The sequence below is a fragment of the Oreochromis niloticus genome, linkage group LG18 (genome assembly GCF_001858045.2).
Source record: "Oreochromis niloticus isolate F11D_XX linkage group LG18, O_niloticus_UMD_NMBU, whole genome shotgun sequence".
NCBI lineage: Eukaryota > Metazoa > Chordata > Actinopteri > Cichliformes > Cichlidae > Oreochromis > Oreochromis niloticus.
Window position 1 is genome coordinate 19450224 of NC_031982.2, and position 22255 is coordinate 19472478.

At 37.7% G+C, this 22255-nt stretch overlaps 1 protein-coding gene across 4 annotated transcripts in view; it reads right to left on the reverse strand.

Moving 5' to 3' along the window:
- Positions 1 to 4884: 4884 nt before the first annotated feature.
- The window catches only part of LOC100692941 (corticotropin-releasing factor receptor 2), a 36068-nt gene continuing 18697 nt past the window's right edge, over positions 4885 to 22255 (reverse strand). The window contains exons 4-14 of one of the 4 annotated variants that reach the window (XR_002056991.2): positions 22126 to 22232; positions 20116 to 20233; positions 19863 to 20016; positions 15413 to 15473; positions 15240 to 15312; positions 13894 to 13979; positions 11184 to 11319; positions 10635 to 10676; positions 5980 to 6161; positions 5805 to 5875; positions 4885 to 5630 (exon numbers count right to left, since the gene is read on the reverse strand). Coding sequence is in view for 2 of the 4 variants with exons in the window: in XM_025900598.1 (XP_025756383.1) it covers positions 6021 to 6161; positions 10635 to 10676; positions 11184 to 11319; positions 13894 to 13979; positions 15240 to 15312; positions 15413 to 15473; positions 19863 to 20016; positions 20116 to 20233; positions 22126 to 22232 (918 nt within the window). In the remaining 2 variants the exon portion in view is untranslated. Of the gene's footprint in view, positions 6162 to 10634; positions 10677 to 11183; positions 11320 to 13893; positions 13980 to 15239; positions 15313 to 15412; positions 15474 to 19862; positions 20017 to 20115; positions 20234 to 22125; positions 22233 to 22255 lie in introns of all 4 variants that reach the window. The other 3 variants (XR_003215025.1, XM_025900598.1, XM_025900599.1) reach the window with 3 other exon arrangements.

A 22255-nucleotide genomic window follows, 5' to 3' on the forward strand; every position in this document is an offset into this window, starting at 1 on the left:
GACTCCATTGTGTAGCAGGTAGCACATTAACCAAATCTAAAAGCTCACTGATTTGAGAAAAAAAAAACTGCTGAATCAAAAATGTGGAACCATCCACTGTGGTGACCCCTCATGAATAAAAGAAGCTATACTAACAGACAAATCAATAGTGTCCTGTTTGTTATTCTCAAGATAGCAACAGGACAACAACATTTAAAATAGGAAACTACATAAAATCTCTGTAGTTTGCTGTAAATGAGCATATGTTTGATTCAATTACTTCTAAAAATGTTATACCTAAATTATGTTTCTCAAAATGTATTTTGTTTTGTCAAAGCCATTCCCCAAGAGAAAAGCATCTTTAGAGTAAAGAAATAAATACTGACATTTAAAGTCTGTATTAAACCTAATATAAGGCAGTAGCACTTACTACAATGTCAAAGGAAATTTTGAAAGTGTAGTACTTTCCCTAATCAGCCAACAGAGGGAGCTGTTGCTCAAAAAATGTCTCACATGCGGTAAATATGGGGATTCTGTAAACATTGACGAATGAAAAACAACATGCCATTCTTCACCTCCAGCCCTGCTACAAATATATAAATGAGGGACATTAAGGTGCCCCAGCCTATCCATCCTGCTAGTCCCACATTACTGAAAGTCATTTAAATTCTGGTTGGCATTTTATCCAATGGCAGGGTTAGTTTCATAATGCTCGTTAATCAGCGTGTAAACCCACGCCTCAAGTAAGACCTATAATGAGCCAATTTACCATAACTGATAAAATGTTCGCTGTTTGTGAGCATTGTTATGTAGTACTGCTTAAATACTATTTTGGTGGTAAAGTTCATACAAGCTTAACAACATCAACCCTGTACAAGGATCTTCCTTTTATTTCCCTCAGAGGAACAAAAACGCTCGGATTTCTGAACAATATCGGCATTGTCATGTTGTAGATTAGGTTGAACAGGTGCTCTATGAACCTGTGCAATAATTAAGAGTAAAATATTCAGTGGCGTTGCTTTATGCCTGCACCATTCAATTAAATGAATCAAAATCTTATACATTATTTATACCTGTGGGGTTTCTCTAGTTGTGAATGAGTTGAAAAGGACCCACTTTAACAAACGATTGTTACCTGAGGCCCGAGGCTGCAAATACAAACATTCTACGCCTACATTTTTTTCCTGATATTGTTGAAAAACAAATAACAGCATAAGTCTGAAATATGGATATAAAAAAGAAATTTCTTTGATTTTTCGCTTGTATCTTGACATTACAGTAAAGACTATCCCATTTTGGGATTAACTCATTTTGAAACAAGCTCATCGGAGCTATTTTAATTGTATTTCAACATCAGTGACCTTCTCCTTCACCTCAAATAGCTTTTCAAGCACTTCTTTTTCACTGCTCTGCTGACCTTCATCATGCCGCATAATCTTTTTCAGTCTGCCTTCCTCATCCGGCCGCTTCAGGCTATATAGTATATTTACCTATTATGTGTTCACAGCCAATTTTCCACCAGACGGCTAGGCTGGCACCAGTTTAGTTGCTGGGACATATTGACTGTATGGTTTGAGTAATTCAGTAAACTGGCAGCATGATATTGGAATAATTTCCACATTAATTCCATATAATAACAAAACTCCTGGTAGAAAACAGTTTATATATTTTAATGCTATTCACCCTGAAGGCTTACCCTTAAGGAAAAATCAAGTATTGTTTAAAAAGTCCTGGTTTACTTTGAATTACCTGTTACCTGTGTAACTGTAAGCATGGTGCTTCTCCAGAGAAAAAAAAGAAAGAGTTATTCTGTTGTGTCAAATTAGTTTTTAAGATCAAGAATTTTAAAGCCAGAGAGCATAATTTACATTAGACCCCTTGCCAACTGAGTTCACACAATGCTGATTAGGCCCATCATCACGAGGTAACATTAAAGCAGAGCTATAAATCCGGTGTCGCTGATGACATTCATGCGCTGGCACAGTGGTTCTGACTCATTTCAAGTCAACCAGTAAGAACTGTTTTGCCAGTGGTGAAGATGTGAGCAGCTGCCAGTGGGAGTAGTTTCCCTTCAAGGCTTCCTGACAGAGAGCTTTATTTTCTTTTGTAATGTTTTCAGTTTCCAGGTGCTGTTGGTTATTTTTAAGCAACAAAACCACTTGGTAAGGCTTAGAATAATATTAGGGATTGGATTAAAATATATCCTCTCGCTACATTGTCGAGAATTTCTCTGCCAGAAAACCTTGAAGGCAAATACCACCAAAAACATTGTTTTCTTAGCCCCACCAGTCTGATGAATGTGTTTTTAAGGTTTACTCCGCCCTCTACGTGCACATGTGATGCATACCTTCTTTTAGAAATTTGTAGTCTTGAAGTCTGAAGTTGAAAACTCAAACTTAATAAAGTTCCTTTACAGCCATAATTGACATTTTCACAGGCTGAAGGATGCTGCCTGTGGGAATTGCTATTAACTTACCTATATGTATAAAATCAGCAGGGTGACCTTTGCATGACAGTTTCAGCTTAAAGCAGCAATAATTAAGCGATGGGAGATACTTCATTAAGCGAGGTCATTTATTAGTTTATCTGAGCTTACGATATAAATATTACATTACAGATGGGTTTATTTTGAAATTCACAAAGCATCTGAGGCTTAGTGGCAGCCTTATGTTGTCATGCTGGTTATTTATTTTTAGTTGATGCAATGTGGAATGCAGTTTAATGCAGACACATGGGAGTTCAGGGCAAATAATCCATGATGCTGTGCAGATGTGCTGCACACGTCTGGCATGATACTGAAGAATCTGATAGCATTGTCTATCTTTTGCAATGCTGGAAACCATTAGAAACATTAATTGTCACAATAAGGCTTGATTGGGCTACATCAGAGTCCCGGCTGATTGTTTGGGGATGTATAACTCGAGTCCTGAGGGTTCTGGGCATAGGCTGTAGTTTCTGCTCCATTTCACTCCAGCCAAGCCTGAAGCGTATGAAACTGTGTCTAGCAAGCGCTCTCTGAGTGTGTCTTCCATTCTGTGAGTAAAAACTACAATTTCAGATCAGGAAATGCCATGCCACAATGCCAGTGAAGCAGCAGTCATTCAGTCTATCAGAAGAATAAGTGTGAGATTGGATCATTATAAAACTGCTGTATTTATTTTATAAAGTGCCTGGAGGTGAGGGAGATACACAGCAAATGAATCAGCTGAACAGATCCTATTAGTGCAATCTGTGGCTTTTGTAAGATTTTCAAACTGTATGGACCCAATGCACTGAAATGCCCCCCCCTCCAACATATGTAGTGTGTTATATAATTTAAAGTACAATTTTAATCAAAATCATTTTTTCACACATACAGTCCAAGTGTATACAAGTAACACAAAGATACATCATTTACAGAGACAACGGCTTCATTTTCACAGAAATGTTTTTTGTCTTTTGTTTATAAGGCAACCCGGGTTGTTCAACAAAGAGTTTGATTTTTTATAAAATGATGTCTGACATCAAACAGCACTGAATACACATCATGTACAACAAACGATGTACAAAATAAACAAGATTTGGTCGACAAAGTCCAGTGGAAATAATAGAAATACATAGGCAGTTAAAAAGTCAGTATGTCAGTAAACATGGTTTCTCTCTTTGGTGAGTTCAAATAAAATATAGTTTTATTTATATTTTATTCACATTTGTTTAAAAAAAGTTTCTTTATGAAAATACTTCACAGTTGTAATGTAATGTAGTACACTTTGTATGTGAAGTCTTGGGAGTTTGCATAATGTCATGGCTAAATTATGATGCCCTTGATCAGAGTTATATATTAATGGGTAAATAATGAGAGGTGATCAGTATTTACCAGCTAACATCAAGCGTCATCAAGCAGCAACAGCAAAAATGAACCAAGATCAACAGAAACAGATGTTGTAATGTAGCAAAAGTTTACAAAATACTTCTTTTTTTTAACATCAAGATGTGATTAAATATTTTGTGTTATGTACACCATCTTCACATGGGTTCAGATTTTGAAATAAATTCTGGATGTTTTATGTGACACTTTTAAATAAAAAGCCTGATATCAATTCAAATATAATCTGAAATAAATACATAAAATTAATAAATGAATAAAACAGGGGAAGGTCATCCACTTTCTGTCTGAAGCTTACAAAATCTTCTTAATGACCCCTCTAGAGCTCAATCGCAGTATTAAGCGTTATTGTTAAATCCATACAAAACACACATTTAAGAGAAATGAGTGATGCTGATTTTGCCACCCATCAAATGTCAGACAGCTTTATTTAACAGATGTGTAGCTAATTTATCAACGCAGAAGGGAATATCCATCCATTCTCTTCCGCTTATCCTTTTCAGGGTCGCGGGGGGCGCTGGAGCCTATCCCAGCTGTCATAGGGCGAGAGGCGGGGTACACCCTGGACAGGTCGCCAGTCTGTCGCAGGGCTAACACACAGGGACAGACAACCATTCGCACTCACATTCACACCTAGTGGCAATTTGGATTATCCAATTAACCTATCCCCACAAGCTGCATGTCTTTGGACGGTGGGAGGAAGCCGGAGTACCCGGAGAGAACCCACGCAAACACGGGGAGAACATGCAAACTCCACACAGAAAGACCCCGGCCTGGTGGTGGAATTGAACTCAGGACCTTCTTGCTGTGCGGCAACAGTGCTAACCACCATGCCACCGTGCTGCATCAAAATGTAAGCTTGCTGTAATTCACTTTTTGATCAATAAACCTTTTCATAACAAACATTCCCTCCCTTATTTTTATCTGAAGGTCCATACATGGCTGTTTAATTTACTATTGGGTGAGCAGCCTTAGCAGCTGTAAGATCCGGGGTTACAGGCAGGCAGAAGGTTGATCTCACCAGAGCAAGGGTTTAGGAAAAGGATCGGTCCTCCTCATATTGTCAAGCTCCTCTTCCTTTGACCCAGAAGCTTAGTATGTGACACTGATTATAAGGAAGCCACAAGGATTTCATAAAGCCAAAAGAATTTAATCTGCTTCCACTGTGCCTGCATGACAAATCCATGCACAGCACTTAACAGATTACATAAATGAGAATCACTTGGCTCCATAAAATAATGTATATATGATCATATCTTTCCTCGTCTGCAAGAGAACTCTAAGTTGGGAACGCTCATTTATCGCTCTCGGGGAGTTCAAACACATAACACGTTAAATTGCTCTTTATGTTGACACCTTCCTTGCACAGTAAAAAAAAGCAACAAAAAAAATAAGACCAAGTCTAACAAAAGGAAATAAAAATAGTTGTGAAATCAAATCCTCAGAACAAAGAGGAAAAAGAAGTATTTACCAATGTTTACAACAGTAAGAAAGATGTAAAAAAGAAAGAGAAGAAAAGGGATTTAAAAAAAGACACATTATAAAAGCTTCTTAAAATGGCTTGTTTGTATAAAATAGCCACATCTCACATTAACCAAAACATATCATGTGTTGAGATTGTGTTTTAGTTAAAAAAAAAAAAAAAAAAAAGCAGTTGATGACTCTACGTTAAATTGTTTTCAGTCTCTTTTCACTTCAGAGAGTTATGACTCATTTTTTATTTATTTTACTCTGTGCTGTTTTCTGTTTTCTTCATCCACAAAAAGCTTCTTTCTTTCAAATTAAGCTGTTGATAAAGAGAAGGTAATTCAAAGAGCAGTTTAGCATTTTTATCATAATAGATACAAATGGCAGTTTTGGCAACATATGAATGCGTCATGGTCAGTCAAATTTCAAGTACTCATAACCACTAGGCAAGTTGGATGCCGGTAGTAACAACACTAAAATTATAGGGTCAAACCTGCTGTGATGTGACGATCGAACCATTCCGTTGTTTAGAAAAACCCAGCCCCTCTACGTCACAAACGGTACCTTATAACGAGAACTTCATGTCATTTTTGTGCAGTTAAAATGTACTTTTGTCGCCAGGCAAAATAAATCGCATAACTCCTTAGTCACACTGGACAAACAGTGACCTTGCTGGAGGAATCAGTCTGGAGATTGCGTGTTTCTGTGGTCACACGGCTGTGGTCTGTTTGATGCTGTGGAAGCTGATCCTAGTCGGAGAGGTCGGGATAGACATGGCTCGTGCCACTCGAACTCGAAGAGCGTGGTTGTCCTGCCAGCGGTGCCACCGTTTTCTTACTGCTGAGCGAACCTACAACGATGAGGATACCGGTATGTTAACAATCCTAATAACAAGATATAAAGAGAAGAAAAGAATACTACAATAAACTTCAAATTATTTTTTAAGATATTATACAACATTTTGGGAAGTCATTTTAATTGTTTAATGTAAAGAAGAGCCATGTGAATAAATAATTGTTTTTGTTCTGTGCAGTCCTGTGAAACTCCATGATTCAGTTCAGCTTGTAGAAACCACCTTTAGCACTCCTTAACTTGAAGTATTGTTTTCTGTATGACTTCCAGTCTCTCGCATCAATGTGGAGGACCCACATTTCTTTACAACACTTCAGTTCATTGACTTTTTGTAGGCATTTGTTTATGCACAGCTCTAAGCTTAAGCATAAGGTCCTGCGAGTCGAGTTTGTGGGCGACTCAGTGACTGCAAGGTGCCCAGGTCCTGTAACAGCAAAAAACAGCCCAAATCATCAGCTCTCCAACACCATGCTGGCAGTTGGTCTCAGGTGTTTGTGCTGAAACATCCCTACTTTGGTCTCACATGTCCAAATTGTTCCATTGTTCCAGACTTTTTGTGGTTTGTTCAGTTGCAACTTTGCAAACCTAAGCCTTCCTGCCATGTGATTTTTGAGATGCTTTCTCGGGACAGCCCTTTTAAACAAACCATGCTTGCTCATTCTTCTTCTAATTATACTCTCATGAACTTTAACACTTAACATGCTAACTAAATCCTGTAGAGTCTGCGATGTGGTTCTTGGATTTTTTGCTATTTCTGTCACCAAAGAGGTTGTCACACTTGTTGATGAGCAGCTGATCGAGTGCATTTGATTAGCAGCACCTGGCTGCTACTTATAATACCCACTTAATTCCTGTGGAAGCAGTAAGGGTGTGCTTAGCTTTTAATGAGATTATAATGAGTCCTGTTAAAACTCTGATTTTCTCATGACTGTAAATGTATCACACTCTATCCAGTAGACTATGAGACCATAAACACATTAACTAACTAACTAATGAAAAATAATATTCAGGTAAAAATGTTATATTAAAAAATTATAACATTTTTACCAATAATTTAAAGGGCTCTGTTCCCACAATGTGTGTCTTTATGTATAAATTAAACCCTATTATTTTACTGATTTAATTTCTGTTTACTCTCGATTACAATCAAACGTGACATAATCGTTATACTCCACGTCTGTTGTCCTTTTGTCTCGATTTATAGGTTTTTCTTTTATTAAAATTTTCTGAATATGATTCTTAATAAAAGTCACCTTCACAACCTTCCACCATGATCTGGCGTTATATTTTAAAATCAAATAAACGGTGATTTCAGCATATTTGGCCACAAAACCTAATTTCTGTCTCTGCTGCTCATCCACCTCCCCGTGTCCGTATTCAGTCCTTTGAATCCAAGTCAGGTACAAAGTTTTCCACGCTCACATTAATTTTAATGACTGCAGTCAATGTTCTTTGATGCAAGTCCTGCCACTTGCTAGGACTTGACATCTTCTTAACACTTTCACGCAGTTATTTGAGCACTTATTTTAAAGACCCCATTTAAAAGAATGGGAATTTCAATGATCCCCCAGAACATAAAAATTGCATGCATCAAATCATTGAGTGAAACTGCTTAAAAGGCCTGGCAACTTTGCCCTGGAAGAAAAAGGTTTCTTTCTCAGAAGTTCTACGTCTACTTCACTTGTGAAGAGTTACACAACATTTTGGCTTCACTATCGGCTCAATCGAGAGTCCCGACACAATCCTCATCTCTGACTCATTCCACCAGACCACTGAGGAAATGCCAGTTTAATTAATATGGGTACAGTAAACTAAGAAAAACAACATCTTCACTACGCATATTTATGTCTACCACTAAAATGTTGAAACTGTGCACTTGTAACAACATGAGTGACTAATTTGTTTCATAGTTTGGCTGCCAGAAAGCATCTGATTGATTCATTTGGGTTAAGAGCGGGAAATGCAGTCCCTGTCATTATGAAATCCTCCAACAGCTTTTTATTCAGGAATCTTTCTTTCCATCACACTGTACATGCCTCAGTGTTTCTGATTGCTAAACAGGCTCAAAAATTCCAGATAACATCAATATTAATCCAAAAGTCCCGATAAGCAAAATCCTTGCTACAAAATTACAACCACGTTACATCAACTCAAGAGAATCAACTCAATCAGTATACCTTTAAGTCAGGGGTGTCCGACTCCAGGCCTCAAGGGCCGGTGTCCTGCAGGTTTTAGATCTCACCCTGGGTCAACACACCTGAATCAAATGATTAGTTCATTACCAGGCCTCTGGAGAATTTCAAGACATGTTGAGGAGGTAATTTAGCCATTTAAAAATCAGCTGTGTTGGATCAAGGACACATCTAAAGCCTGCAGGACACCGGCCCTCGAGGCCTGGAGTTGGACACCCCTGCGTTAAGTCAACGCTTCAAATTTCCTACTAAACACGCTAACACTATGCCTCACTATGTAAATAAATGCATCCTTTAGACTTGAAGGATGTAATGTTTCATTTGATTTCAATGGCTTGCTGGTCTATAATTAACCCACTTTCTGAAACTGTCATGGTGCTAGCATCTCCCCAGCATCTCCTGTGTTAGTTATTTGTGCCTCCCTGTGAAGTCTCTCTTGTCTCCATGTTTATTCGCCTGTTTCCCAGTCATGTCTCTGTGTGTCTGTCTGGTTTCTCTCGCTCTCTTGCCCCCTGTCTGTGTCTACCTACTCTTGTCTCCTCCTCCTCCCTCTGTTCCCTGTATTCAGTCAGTCTGTGGCTCAGTGCATGTTTCTCATGTTTCTTGTTTTATTCTGACAGTCTCTTGTCCTGTGTGCGTCTTGTTCAGTTTTGGTTCCCCTGTCTCGTCAGTTAGATTATGTCCAGCTGTGTTTCCCAGGTGTTTCCTCTCTGCCCTGATTCCCTCTGATGTATATATTGCCCGTGTCTCCTCCTGCCTCTTCTTGTACTCCCTCATTCCTCCTCCTCATTCCTCCGGCTGTGTATTCTGGCTGTTTAGTTTCTTAGTGTCATTCCAGTTTAGTTTTGTTTAGTTTTTTAGTTAGTTTAGTTTTTGGGTCCTATTCCTGCCTGCCTCACACAGCGTTATGACAGAAAAAGGATGTTTTGATTTTTTTCCTCACAAATTCTTTCAATTAACACTTGTTCTGTGTCTAGATAACTGACAGTAGTAAACATAACAGAGTTTGACTTTGACCACTGCAGAGGAAATTAATAATTGGATCCCCTGGTATTAGATATTTTTGTGTTTATTAAGTATTTTGTCTTATGAACCACGTCAGTAGCCAATTTAATCAATTTCAGTTTGAGTCCTGCAAATAGATATATTAGTCTCTCATTAGTCTTGATTCTACTTCTATTTATGTCAGATGATATATAAACTATACTGACCATTCTCAGATCCCTGTCTGTCTGTCAGCAATACAAAGCTGGATAGGTCCAAATTTCCTTCCAACTAATGAAGCAAAATCAGGGGTTATATTAAAGTGTCACACCCAGCCTGACAGCTCACATAAAAAGGGAGCCTAAGTTTTAATGACATTTCTATATTTGTGGTATTTGTCATTTTGTGTTATATTAGTGGAGCATTTTGTAACTGTGGTTTGAAAAGTGTTCTACATATTTATGCACTATTTCTTTTTCTAAAAATGATGCTAAAGCCAGACACAGAAAAACAGGAAGCCAGAATGTCCATATGGACAAAAACCAAAATCTGAAAACAACAAGCTGTGACAGAGCTGGGCTATGTGGGTTTTATGCACTATTCTAGCAAAATCATATAATAAATAGCAATAGTTAAGCCAAGCCTGCTAATTTTTCAGGTTTTAAATAAGGATTGCTTTACAGCAGTCGTTTGTAATGTGGCCTAAAAACATGCCTGAAACATATTCTATTAAGTCACACAATTGCTTTTTTTGTTTTGTTGTTTGCCACTTGAGGTCCTAAATTGCATTAAATATCTGTTCAAATAGGGTGACTCAATTTCTTCACATCACGTCATTAAATGAACAAACTCTTTACCCCCGAGTTTCAATAATTTGAGGGATGAGAGCGCGCAGCAAGAGAGTCCTTCATTTTTTTTCTATCACAATTCATCACAATTTATGTGTAATCATAATGGCGTTAATGACTTTTAACCAGCTGGAGTTTTGGTAATTTGCTTTTATTTCAATCAGACAAAAATGAGACAGCCTCATGAAAGTTTTCTATGCTGTTATTTCACTGACTGCACGGAAACTCTTTGGCATTTTCTTTTCTATTACGGCTACCTGATCCTCCCCCTGGTTGAACATAAAAACGTTAACTTGGAGGCAAGTTAGAAAAACAATATTAAAACTAATTAAGGCTATCAATTTACGGTTTTATTAAGCTTGTGCATCAAAGAAAAAAACCCAAAGACATTGACAGTAAAATTAACATCATAAATAACAGGTGTTTTGCTAAACTCCAGTGACTCACCTCTCCGTTTAGGAAGCAGTAAAACACTGACACAAAGAACCCCTGCAAAATAAGACACATTAGAATTAGAAGCAGAAAATGTGCCTGTATTATGTAATGGCACTGTAATTAGACGCAATCATTATAAAGAAAAGGCAAAACAAATTTCCAAAGCAAAATATAGAATTTTTAAAGCTCTATTCGAACCCCCCCTCCCCCTACTCAGCCCTACATTTCAGCACAGGAGATAAATAAATACATAAATAAATAAAAAATAGCCACAGAGCAGAAATCATGCCCACATGGCTCTGTTATTCCTGACAGCTGAGAGCACTGAACATGAGGTAGGAGGGCCATGTTGTGTGTAAGCGCAGCCAGGATGCTACTTCAAATCATCTTCCCACAAGAAGCCTTAGAACCTGAAAAGTCACTCTTGAAAGTAGCGATACAACTCTGAGATAAAAACACATTAAGAAATCAGAATGATTCATATTTTTAACTTTGTGGGCAGTGAGTGTGGGCTTTCAAACTCTGGCCACTGTCACACTGTATTATTAATCATAATCTCACCTGAAAAGACTGTAGAAAGGAGTTGAAATAGATGAACACAATTTGCGAGATGTCATCCTCCCCCGGATTCACAAAGAAGAGCATGTAGGTGATGCCGAGCAGAGGTAGCAAGACTAGTGTTGCTTTCACGGCTTTTCTGTGAAGACAGAGTTGGAGTCTCATTTATAGAATTGCAAAAATGGAGCCTTGAATGTCAGCCCAGTTGATTCTGGAAAATGCATGACTCTGTGTCAGCGGCAGACTGGGATAAAAATAAAAATGTCACCCTCCACCACATGGATGCTTCAGATTGGAAGATGGGCCCTTTTCAGGGGTAGCAAAAATATGTATGTCACAATTAATTCTGGTTCTTTCTGTAATAATTTTGACAGTGTGAACAAGAGCAAAGTTTAGCTTTCCTGGTTTTGCAATGCAGCAAAAGGCCATCACATCTATAGATAAAAATATGGATGATTTATCATCTGTCTCGCCATCTTCTGCATGTCCTCCTCCACTGCATCCATAAACCTTCTCTGTGGTCCTGTCACATGTCCAACATGTCCACTACGCCTCCTCTGAGCATGTCCAAGCCATTTTTGCTTTGGCTCTCTGAATTTGTTTTTCAAAATAAAGCTCAAACTGTCCCATACTTTGAAATGTTCACAAGAGGATCCAATAAGCAGACACAACAGGCACTGGCAAGTGGATGGATAAACTAGAAACCTTAATCTAGAACTCATAGACAACCAAAAGCAGTGTGCAGTCTGATGGAAAAACTCAAATGAAGGGAATCCAAAACCCAACAGGAACAATCCAAAACACAGGGAGGCAGCAGAAAACAAGGGAGTCTCGAGAACAGGCGAGAGATGTGACAAGGCCTATACGGGCTAGGGAGAGGGATAATAAGACACAGGTGAAATCAATCAATACAGGGTGGAAAAAGAAATAAAAGGAAGAAAGTGAAAACACATAAAGCCACATAAGGAAAACAAAAGGGCAAGTAAAAGAAAGAAGGACAAAAAAACAATACTTGCAGAACAAAATACACACGGGCTCAGACAGGGAAAACTCTGAAAGCACTCACATGAGAAAAAGATTCAAGATCATAAGGGCAACAGCCAAACATAATTCGAGGAATAACAGAAAAGACCATGGTGGGGACTTTTAATATGAGCTATGACAGTCCCATAATTTAGGGATGACCACAAACCTTTCTTTGCCCTTACTGATTATAATTTTAATTTTAAAAAAAATCAATTTTTTTAAGGTCAAGAAGTTCATCTTGAAATCCTTGTGCTTCATTTGCTTAAATTTGCATGGCTCACAACAACCACCAGAAATCCAGCCCCAGCCTGAAAAGACTACACTCAAATTGTCTGAGCCGTGACACTGAAAACACTCTGTGCGCTTGAAATAATCTCCACTGGAGAAAAACACACTTGACACAGTAACAGCAGGTAGGAAAACAAGCTCACTATTTTAGCGATTTCAGCCATTTCAGATACACAGCCTAACAACACAATTCGGGTATGCACTCAGCTCGGGCCTCTCAAGCGTACACCAAATCTCTGCTCTCTTCTCAGGCACACAGAATCAGACAAATTCAAGGTTTTTCCCCTTTAACTGTTACTAGTGCGTGTAAATGAAAGAACCTCTTGCATGAAGTATTTCAACTGAGTTTACTCAGGTTGAGGCATTTGTCTAGAATCTTTTTTTTATGGGTAAGAAGCACATTTATAATACTTTTGCAGTGTCCTGTAATAAGTTAAAAGACAAGAAAATATACTTATCTTGTTTCAGGCTTATATTATTATTATATACTTTATTAAGCACACTGGTTACCAGGATAGTTCTGGGTTGGATCCCCATTTGCCTTTAGAACTGCATTAATCCTTTGTGGCGTAGTTTGAATAAGGTTCCTCAAACATTCCTCAGAGACTTTGATCCATTTTAACATGACGGCATCTCGCAGTTGCTGTCGATTTGTCAGCTGCACATCCATGATGTGAACCTCCCATTCACCACATCCCAAAGGTGCACTGTTGGATTGACATGTGGCGACATTTGGCATTTGCGAAGTGAATTTATTGTCATGTCGAAGAAACCACTTGGAGATGATTTGAGCTTTGTGACATGGAGGATTATTTTGATGGAAGCAGCCATCAGACGATGGGTACACTGTAGTCACAAAGGGATGGAGGTGGTCAGTGTTTAAATGACGATCATTTAGTACTACAGGGCCCAGTGTATGTCAAGAAAATATCCCCCCTACACCATCACAGCACCACCAAAAGCCTGAGCCATTCATACAAGGTTGGATGGATGCTTTCATGTGGTCTCTGACTCTACCATCCAAATTTTAAGCCACCAAATCACAGCTAAAGTTTTTTAGTGAAGTTGTTTTCTTTTCCCACAAAATTTCCAATACTTAGCCTTAAAGTCATAAGGCAAAAGTCACAACCACAATAACAGATCTCTTCCTTAATAGCAGTTTGATTTAATTATCATTAACACCGGACCCTTTGATCACCAAACATCTGTTCACTGATAGGATATTAACGCTCTTAGATTTGTATGAAATGAGGTCTGATGCTGATGATAAACGTTTAAATGAGTCTACTAACTCTAAAAACGTGCTTCTTCTGAAACACTCCTTAATGTCCTTGAAACAAAGGAAGACAAAGTGTACTGCTGCTAAATTTATACGCAGTTACCAACAGAGTCAACTCACCTGTACTGTATTGTCTCTGATGTGGTTGAAGCTCTTAGTTTGGTCATAAGAATTCGAACTATATTGAAGAGGAAAACAAAGTTTATCTAGAAGAAGAAGACATAAGGAAATTATTACTTTAAAATGCTGTGCTAATGACTTATATTATACAGAGGGAAAAATATCAGACAGCTCAGTCAGTGTTGAGCTGGGAGAGAAGAAGCAACACCAGTCAAAGCATATAATCTTCCTTAACAAGGCAGTGATTAATCATATTACATGTTGATAAGGACTTGCACAAGGACTTACATAAGCACATACATTTATGTGAAATCAGTTTCTTATTTTCAGAAGTCTTTTGTTTGGAAACCCTTAAGACTACAGTTCTGTGCAAAAGTCATGAGTCACCCCTCATTTCTTTATATTTAGCTTCAAAGGAGTCAGACAGAAGTTTTCAGTCCAGTCCTTGTACCTGACCACTTTCAGTGGAATGCTTTTTGTTTGTCAGCTCACTTGATGCTGACCACTGGCCATATGAAAAAAAACATGAAGCTGTGTCCTGCTTTGGGGCTGTATTTTTCATATGTCTTTTGGATCTTCTCAAAACTGATGGAATCAAAAATGCAGAAAAGTGAAATTAATTGATGTTGATTAACTACGTAATATCATATTTAAAGCATCTGATTGGCAACAGCTTGTTTTTTGTTTTGTTTTTTGTTGTACTTCAAACAATCAATATACTAAAATCCTACCTGGATAGAAAAACACAGTGGAATACTATTAGTCATGGATTGGCCTCCCCAGAGTCAAGACCTCAACATTGTTGAAAAAGTGTAGGATCATCTTCATGGAGAACAGAACAAAACACAACATCCAAAGAAAAGCTTTTGATGTCCTTCAAAGAAGCCTATTCCTGAAGACTACTTAAAGAAATTACAAGAAAGCTTGTCTAAGAGAGTCCAGACTGTCCTGAAGAATACTTGAAAGTCAGTATGTTGGTATGACCAGACGGTCGTGCTGCCTTTGAAGCTTGCTGGTATTGTAAAAGTTCTTTTTTGAGCCTGAAGGCTGCTTAAAGGAATTGCTGGAAAGCTTGCCTAAGAGAGCTCAGGCTGTGTTGAAGAATAAAGGTGGTCACACCAAAAATGTTCCATGTTTGCACGTTTCAATAAATGGCTGCACAAAATATTCAAAAATGAGGGGCTCAGTACGTTTGCACTGTACTGCTTTTGTGACTTTCTAATCAAGTCACTGCACAGAAATGCAAAAAAAAAAATCAGTTTAGGGCAGATTTTCTAGATTAATTAGCAAATAATGTCAAATTGATGGCAATAAATTTACAGTCGGTTTTCTTTGTTGTAGCTCACCAAAAGCACAAGAATAACAGGCCCCTGGTAAATGTAGTCCATGTATTTTCCAGGTTCTTTACCAAACCAGCATCTGTTGACAGGAAAAAAAGAAGAAACGTACCATTAATTAAAGAAATCATCCAGAAAACATTCAAATTATTGTGGCCACAAATTATTAGGGGATTTCTTACTGTTCATTTTCATAATACAGCTTTCCTATGGCCCAAGCCACAATTATAGGACATGGAATACCTGGAATAACAAAGAAGAGTCGTGGAAATAAAATAAAACGTATTTGGTAAACAGATTTTCTTTTTCATGGCATTGAAGAAAGAAGGTCAGAATAATAAAGACGAGAATCAAAGAATTTGATTTTTCTTTGCTTTTCGGTTTTTGTTTTGTTACATGCACAGCCATGGGGAGGGGGAGGGGGTAACAAGCCAACACGCTTCAACTACAAAGAATAAAGTTAAAACAGAACATGCTCCCATTTTTCCTGCCCTCAAGGGTTATAGTGTAACGGCAACAGTAACATAATTTCTGCCAAAAGGGGCTTCAGAGTCATACCATATAACTCATGAATCACAACTGCTTCCCCCTAGTCCAGCATGTAATGTATATCTGGAAAAATTATTTGATGTCAATGCTTTGACAAAGTAAATAGAAGGTTTTTCACATATAAAACAAACAACACGCACGTTGAAATCAAAACAATCTTTTTTAACTGCTTTAATAAAATGAAAAAGGACCATTCCCCATATCTCTAATATTAGTCGCTGCTGAATAAAGGCCATGCGTTAACAATGTGTCAAATCAGCGTGTTAGGTACCAGGCCTGACAAAGTAAGACCAAGTGTGCTTGAATAGGCTGAGATTTTAAAAAAAAACAAACAAAAAAAACATTGACCTTTCCAGAAAAGAGCAACTCCACTGACCGTATCAATCTGCAGTCTGCTGTTTGTTTTAACGCGAATGCAATCATCGTTCAGAGCATACAAATTTTATTAGCTGTCTTCAGACTGTTTTCCATCAAAGGCTTTTTGTTACATGTAACATTAAAGTGAAAAAGTAAAGAATATCTCAGTGCTGCCCAAAAGCAGTCCAGACCACGGTTCAGGGAAAGTCCACTCCTTTTCAACATGCAGCTGATTCTACTCGTGTTCCCTCTGCGACTGATCTGACACGCTAATTGAGCTAAATATCTTCCAGGTAGCTTATCCATTGCATAAATCAGAAATATTAAAAGCAGACAGAACGCTGAGCAGATGTAGTCGAGCTTTGCAGGAGGAAAATGTCCACAAATCGGACGAAATGTTCTTTAAATAAAACACACATCAAAAGCAGTTTTGATCCCAGCTCATCAGACCTTTGGTAGCGGACAGATTTCATGCGCCCCACTTCTATCACCTCCTAATGAAATTAATTAGAAGCCTCTTCAAATGAAACCCAGTGAGAAAGCACCTGCAATAAGCCAATTTAAAATAAAGCATATATTATATTGTATGTAGTCTATGATTGTTAACATGAAATTAACAACTTAAATGGATAATACTTTATATATGGAGTCCAGTCATATTAAATTTCAACAGAGAGCAGAGTGGATGAGTGGACCTGCAAATAGGAACTACTCTGCTAATCTAATCTTTATAAAACAAGCTGCCAGTACTTACTATTATATTCTTATTAAAATCATATTAGAGAATTAAAAATCTGATTAATATGTGTGAGATCTTTTTTTAATTTCTATTTCAAAGCTAACATTAGCTTCCCAATAGTATCATCCATCTGTCGTTCACCGTCATCTACTCTCTACATCTGCTGATAAGACTTCATATTTTAATCTTGTGCTCACAAAGCTCCATTAACTCATTTTCTCATGACCTAGTTTGAAGTAAAGTGTGTTTTTTTTTTTTTCTTCTTCTGCTGAGCACACTATGTCCATTACATAAACAGAAGCAGAAAATCTCAGTGTTTCCGGGAAGCATGCAAGCAGAATACTTTGTGTATTTTTGTGCCTCATGATGTTGGCTCTGTACAGCATATAATATGCTTGCTTTATCAGTCAAGGTGAGCGTAGATAATTTATAGGGTCATGATGGGATATCTGCTGCATATTCAGGACTCAAAGTCAAGCACGTTGCATGCCGGTTCTTTCATTAAATTAAAGTCTTATCTCGGATATGAACCACTAAAGAGTTTCCCTCCTCTTCACTGGAGAAGTGATTGTACTCTCGGGCACGTGTTCAGTTCAAACAATAACGCCTGATAACAGTGTTTTGTCACAACCTGGTTTTCAATGAATGCAAGAAAAGTAAAATTCTCCTTTTGAGTATATGTATGGTTTGACAAACTGTTCTTTTTCTAATTTTGAGCACATTCACCAGTCACTCTGTTAGTTACAGCTTGCTAGCGCCGTGTTGGATCCAATTTTGCATTTAAAACTGCCTTAATATTTCATGGCATAGATTGAATGAGGTTGAATTCCTCAAAGCTTTTGGTCCATACTGACATAACAGCATCAGAAACACACACAAAAACCAAACGTGTGCCATAGTCAGCTCCACAGAAGACAAGCGAGTATTAAAGGAGTGACGTTTTGTCACTGTGGCAGGTAATTTCAAATGCAGTGTTTCTATCAGCTTAACAAACAAACTGTCTGTGCGCAGTTTATTTTAGTGTTTTGCTAGCTGAAGGTCCAGCTGCTGTATTTCACAGGGAGAGAAAAGAAAGAGCTAACGTCACTCAGAGAAAGATCAGAAAGGCTCGACGGGAGATGAAGAACAGAGGTTAGATTTAAATTTAAGGACTGCTCAGTAGTGTTTGATAAATTGGATATGTAAGTTTTCATATTTTTTAATCAGGTATGTACAGGTCTGTAAATGCAACATGTTTTTTTTTTCATATTCTGAAACATGCTGCAAAAGAAACTGAGCTAGACTAACTGTGTTATTTAAAGGTTGCATGAAAATACTCTGCAGGTTAGTGCAGGATAAACAGGTTAGCTTGCTGCACTGTGATGGATTTAGATCAGCTGATCACAGCCTCTACATTAAGAAAACCTACTGGAGCTCTCAATAGAAATTACTGTGAGTTGCGATTCTTTTTCCCCACGCTGAGCCACTACAACTGATTTTAGGGTTTCCTCACCTGCTTAATCCCACTTTAACCTCTTCCCTACTCATGCTCCTCGTTAGAGGCAAGCAAAGTTACCTTCTACAATGTGGGCAACAGAAAACAGCTATTTTTCATTTTCCTTCTTTTTTTCTGGTCATTTTCTCTTGAACTGATTCAAGCTGAGTACATTTAAGGATTATTTAAATTGAGATAAAAATTGTGTAACTATATACTAGTATTTTATTATTACACTGATATACCACAAGGTTGGTATAAATGTTCTTCAAGGACCCACTTTTTACTTTCTTACTTTGAGTATATTTTAGAGCCGGTACTTTTACTTGAGTAAAAAATTTAAATCAATTTGACTGGAGTATTTTTTTTTTTTAGCTAGTATCTGTACTTTGACTTAAGTACAGAACGTCTGTACTTTTGCCACCTCTGTTCATGCTGTTTCCACCAAATTCTGACAGTGCTGCAGAACATACTGAGGGTCATTAGGCCAGACAACATTTTTCCAATCTTCTGTTGTACAATTTCGGTGAGCCTGTGTGAATTGGAGCCTCACTTTCCTGTTCTTAGCTGGCAGGAGTGGCGCCCAGTGTCATCTTCTGACGCGGCTTCAAGGTTTGAAGAGTTGTGCATTCAGAGATGCTCTTCTTGGTTGTAATGAGTGGTTACTGCTGCCTTTTCACCAGCTTGAAGCAGTCTTTTCATTCTCCTCTGACCTCTGATATCAACAAGGTATTTTCACCCAGGGAACTGTTTTTTTGTTTTGTTTTTTTTAATTATTCTCTGTAAATTCTCAAGAGGATTTACTGAAAAATCCCAGCTATGTTCAAAGTCAATTAAATCACCTTTCTTCCCCAATTCAATGCTTGGTTTGAACTTCAGCAGGCCGTCTTGATCATGTTTACATGTCTAAATGCATGTGTGCTTTGGTTGCTGATTTAATGATTAGCTGATTATGTATGTCCTTCAGAAATCAATAACACAAATAAATATTTGACATTCGTACGGGCCGCTTTCCAATTTTTTTCTGCTGTACTTTAATCTTCTAAAGAAATGTCTTATAACCTTATCAACCAGTTTTTAGAGAGATCAGAGTATAGTAAAATGAAAAAAACTTCTATAAATACGGTGACAGATTTTAATAACACAGTGGATAAAAATATCATTGCTGTGCACTGTTTTTAGATTTATTCAAGGCCTTTGAAATGGTGCATTTTACATAATCCACTCATTTAAAAGTATTGGTTCATCAAAGGAAAGCTTATGTTCATTGTGTCCAAACAGATGATAGCTTGGCTTAAGGTAAAGGTAATGTTACCTAATAATACTTTGTCTTATTTTGTTTCATTTTATGTGAGATTTTACCATTTTATTAAACTAGAGTCTGTATATTCAGCCTGTTTATTTTGAAGAGTTTATAAAGCACTACGGTTTTGAAATGTGAAATGTGTTTCATAAAAAAAACGCCTTGAGCTGAATATAGCATGACAAATGCACTGATAACAATCATACTTACACCAGCCGATAAACAGGAAGACCCACTTTCTCAGCTTATCAGTTGAATATGTCATTACAATGGCTGTGTGAAGGTAGCATCCTTCAACAAACATCCAGAAAAAGTTTGTCACCACAAAGTAGTTGTATATTGTCGTTATTAAGCGACACCAAGGCTGAAAAAAAAGAATTCAGAAAAGACTTTAAAGACTTTGTATTGGTAAATTAACACCTTAATGATACTTTCAAACCCCATAACACATCACTGCTGTTACCTCATTGCTCTCATGGATATTGTGGTCAATCAGCTGAAGCAAAAACCACATAACATTCCTCAGTATGAAGGTGGTGATTAAGTTCCAGTGGATGATGTTTCGAAGACATCGTATGCTCCTAAAACAATAAGACAAACGCAGACGGCTGATTAGGATGTTTTTAAAAACAAACTCAAGTCCGGTCCGTTTAATTACTGTATCTAGCACGTTTAAGCACACGACACACAAACCAACGTGCTGCACAACAAGTACGATTATCACAGAAACAATACAAAATGATTTAAGAACTAGAAATAAAATATAATTTTTTAAGCAACTAAATTAATGAAAATTAATGAAATTAATGAATGAAAATGACAAAATAAATCAAAATTACTGTAATTTGAGCTGAAAAGAAAAACTAATGAGAAGATGTATGTTTTCAGTTGGATTGGGTTACTGAGGAAAATGATCTAATCCAGAAACAGAGACAATTCCAAGGCTGCCAGGTCATCTGCACAAGCCAATTACTGTAAGACGTTAATCAGCGGACATAAGTGAGTGGCATGGGATGTAGGACTGTAAAATGTCTGATAGATAACCTGGAGCGAGCCCATTCAACCTCTTATATGTGAGCCACAATATTTTGAAATTCATCCTGTACGTCTCAGGAAGCCAGTGTTACGATTTAAGACAGGGCTAGATACGATTGTGCTTCCGTGTACCTGTCAGAAGTCTAGCAGCAGCATTTTGAACCAGCTGTACAATGCAGCATTAATTCTAAGAAGTGAGATCGTATGAAGAAAAAATTTAGAAAGCTGTCGCACAATGCAGGAGAATGACTTGGAAAGATAGAGGCAGTGTGGTTCAGGACAAAACCGATTGCTGAACAGGATTCTTCATCTGCTGGGGTAAGGAGAAATAAATAAAGCATTTGTTTCTCAAGACCTTGACAGCCTCCTGATATGTGTTTAGAGAATGTCTTAAAATTTCACAAGGCACTTTTTTTCTGCTTCTTTTGTGCTCTCCTGCATCATTGTCTAAGTGCCAAAAGTTTAAAAATAAAGGACAGTTTATTCACAGTAAGATGACATTATAGGCTGTAATATTGACAGAATAAGTTTATACTTGGGATGAGACCCTGTAATGGTTTGCTCGGTTATTGGCTTTTACACCTTTGATCAATTTTCTGGCAGTTCTGTAATTGCAGGCAGTGTGTGAAAACTGAGCCTTTTTTAGGCCAATCAATTTTTTCCAGTTGCCAGTTCTTGTTTGCAGGCAATTATTACTAGATTAGTTTAGCACTACATAAAACTTCACGATAAGCTGAAAGTGTGCTAACTCTAAAAATGCATGTATAATGTTTGTGTGCTCAGATTTGACACAGTTCTGACTCAGGGAACAGGCACTTTCATGCAAATTAGGGTTTTACATTAAAAAAAATGTAGACATCTTCAGCTTTAAAACGCTGCTGAAAGTTAATCTTTGTACAAGATTTAGCACTGCCTTATAGTTGCAGGTGATTCTTCAAATGCATTTCCCAAAACGGCCAAGAATAAATATATATGTGGAGAAGTAGTTGCTGATTTTTCTGTGAAGTCTAGGGAGATTTAACCTCAGAAGACAATAACTATTTTAGTTTCCAAGCTGAAATAATCGGTATTTGCTTTCAGAAGCCCATATTGATCTAACCTCAGTACACAAAGTATCTCAGGATGCTGGTGTTTGCCCTTTTTTGTCATAACTGATGTAACGAGTGGGAGTGTGTGTGTGTGTGTGTGTGTGTGTGTGTGTGTGCGTGTTTTCAAGCCAGGATATGAAAAGAGATACAACTTCAAACACAAGTGTTGGGAAACGCACATTAGGCCCTTCTGTGCCCGAGTGCTCCATCGCGGCTGAGCTGCAGAGTTCTATTCATCTGACATAAGCGAGTTAATGATAAGCAGTGTGAGTATGATGTGGATTTCACTGATTGTCTTCCATGAGGTGCATACAGGACACGTTTGAAATATGCACTATTTTCGTACTTGCCTTAAGCACAAGAAGAGAATGAAGGCCACGACAAGAGCTCCCACAGAGATGCAATGGCCTAAGTAGTTGATGATCAGCGCTATTTTATAATGCATCGGATATTTTCTCTGAAAAGACAGCCCATGAATTA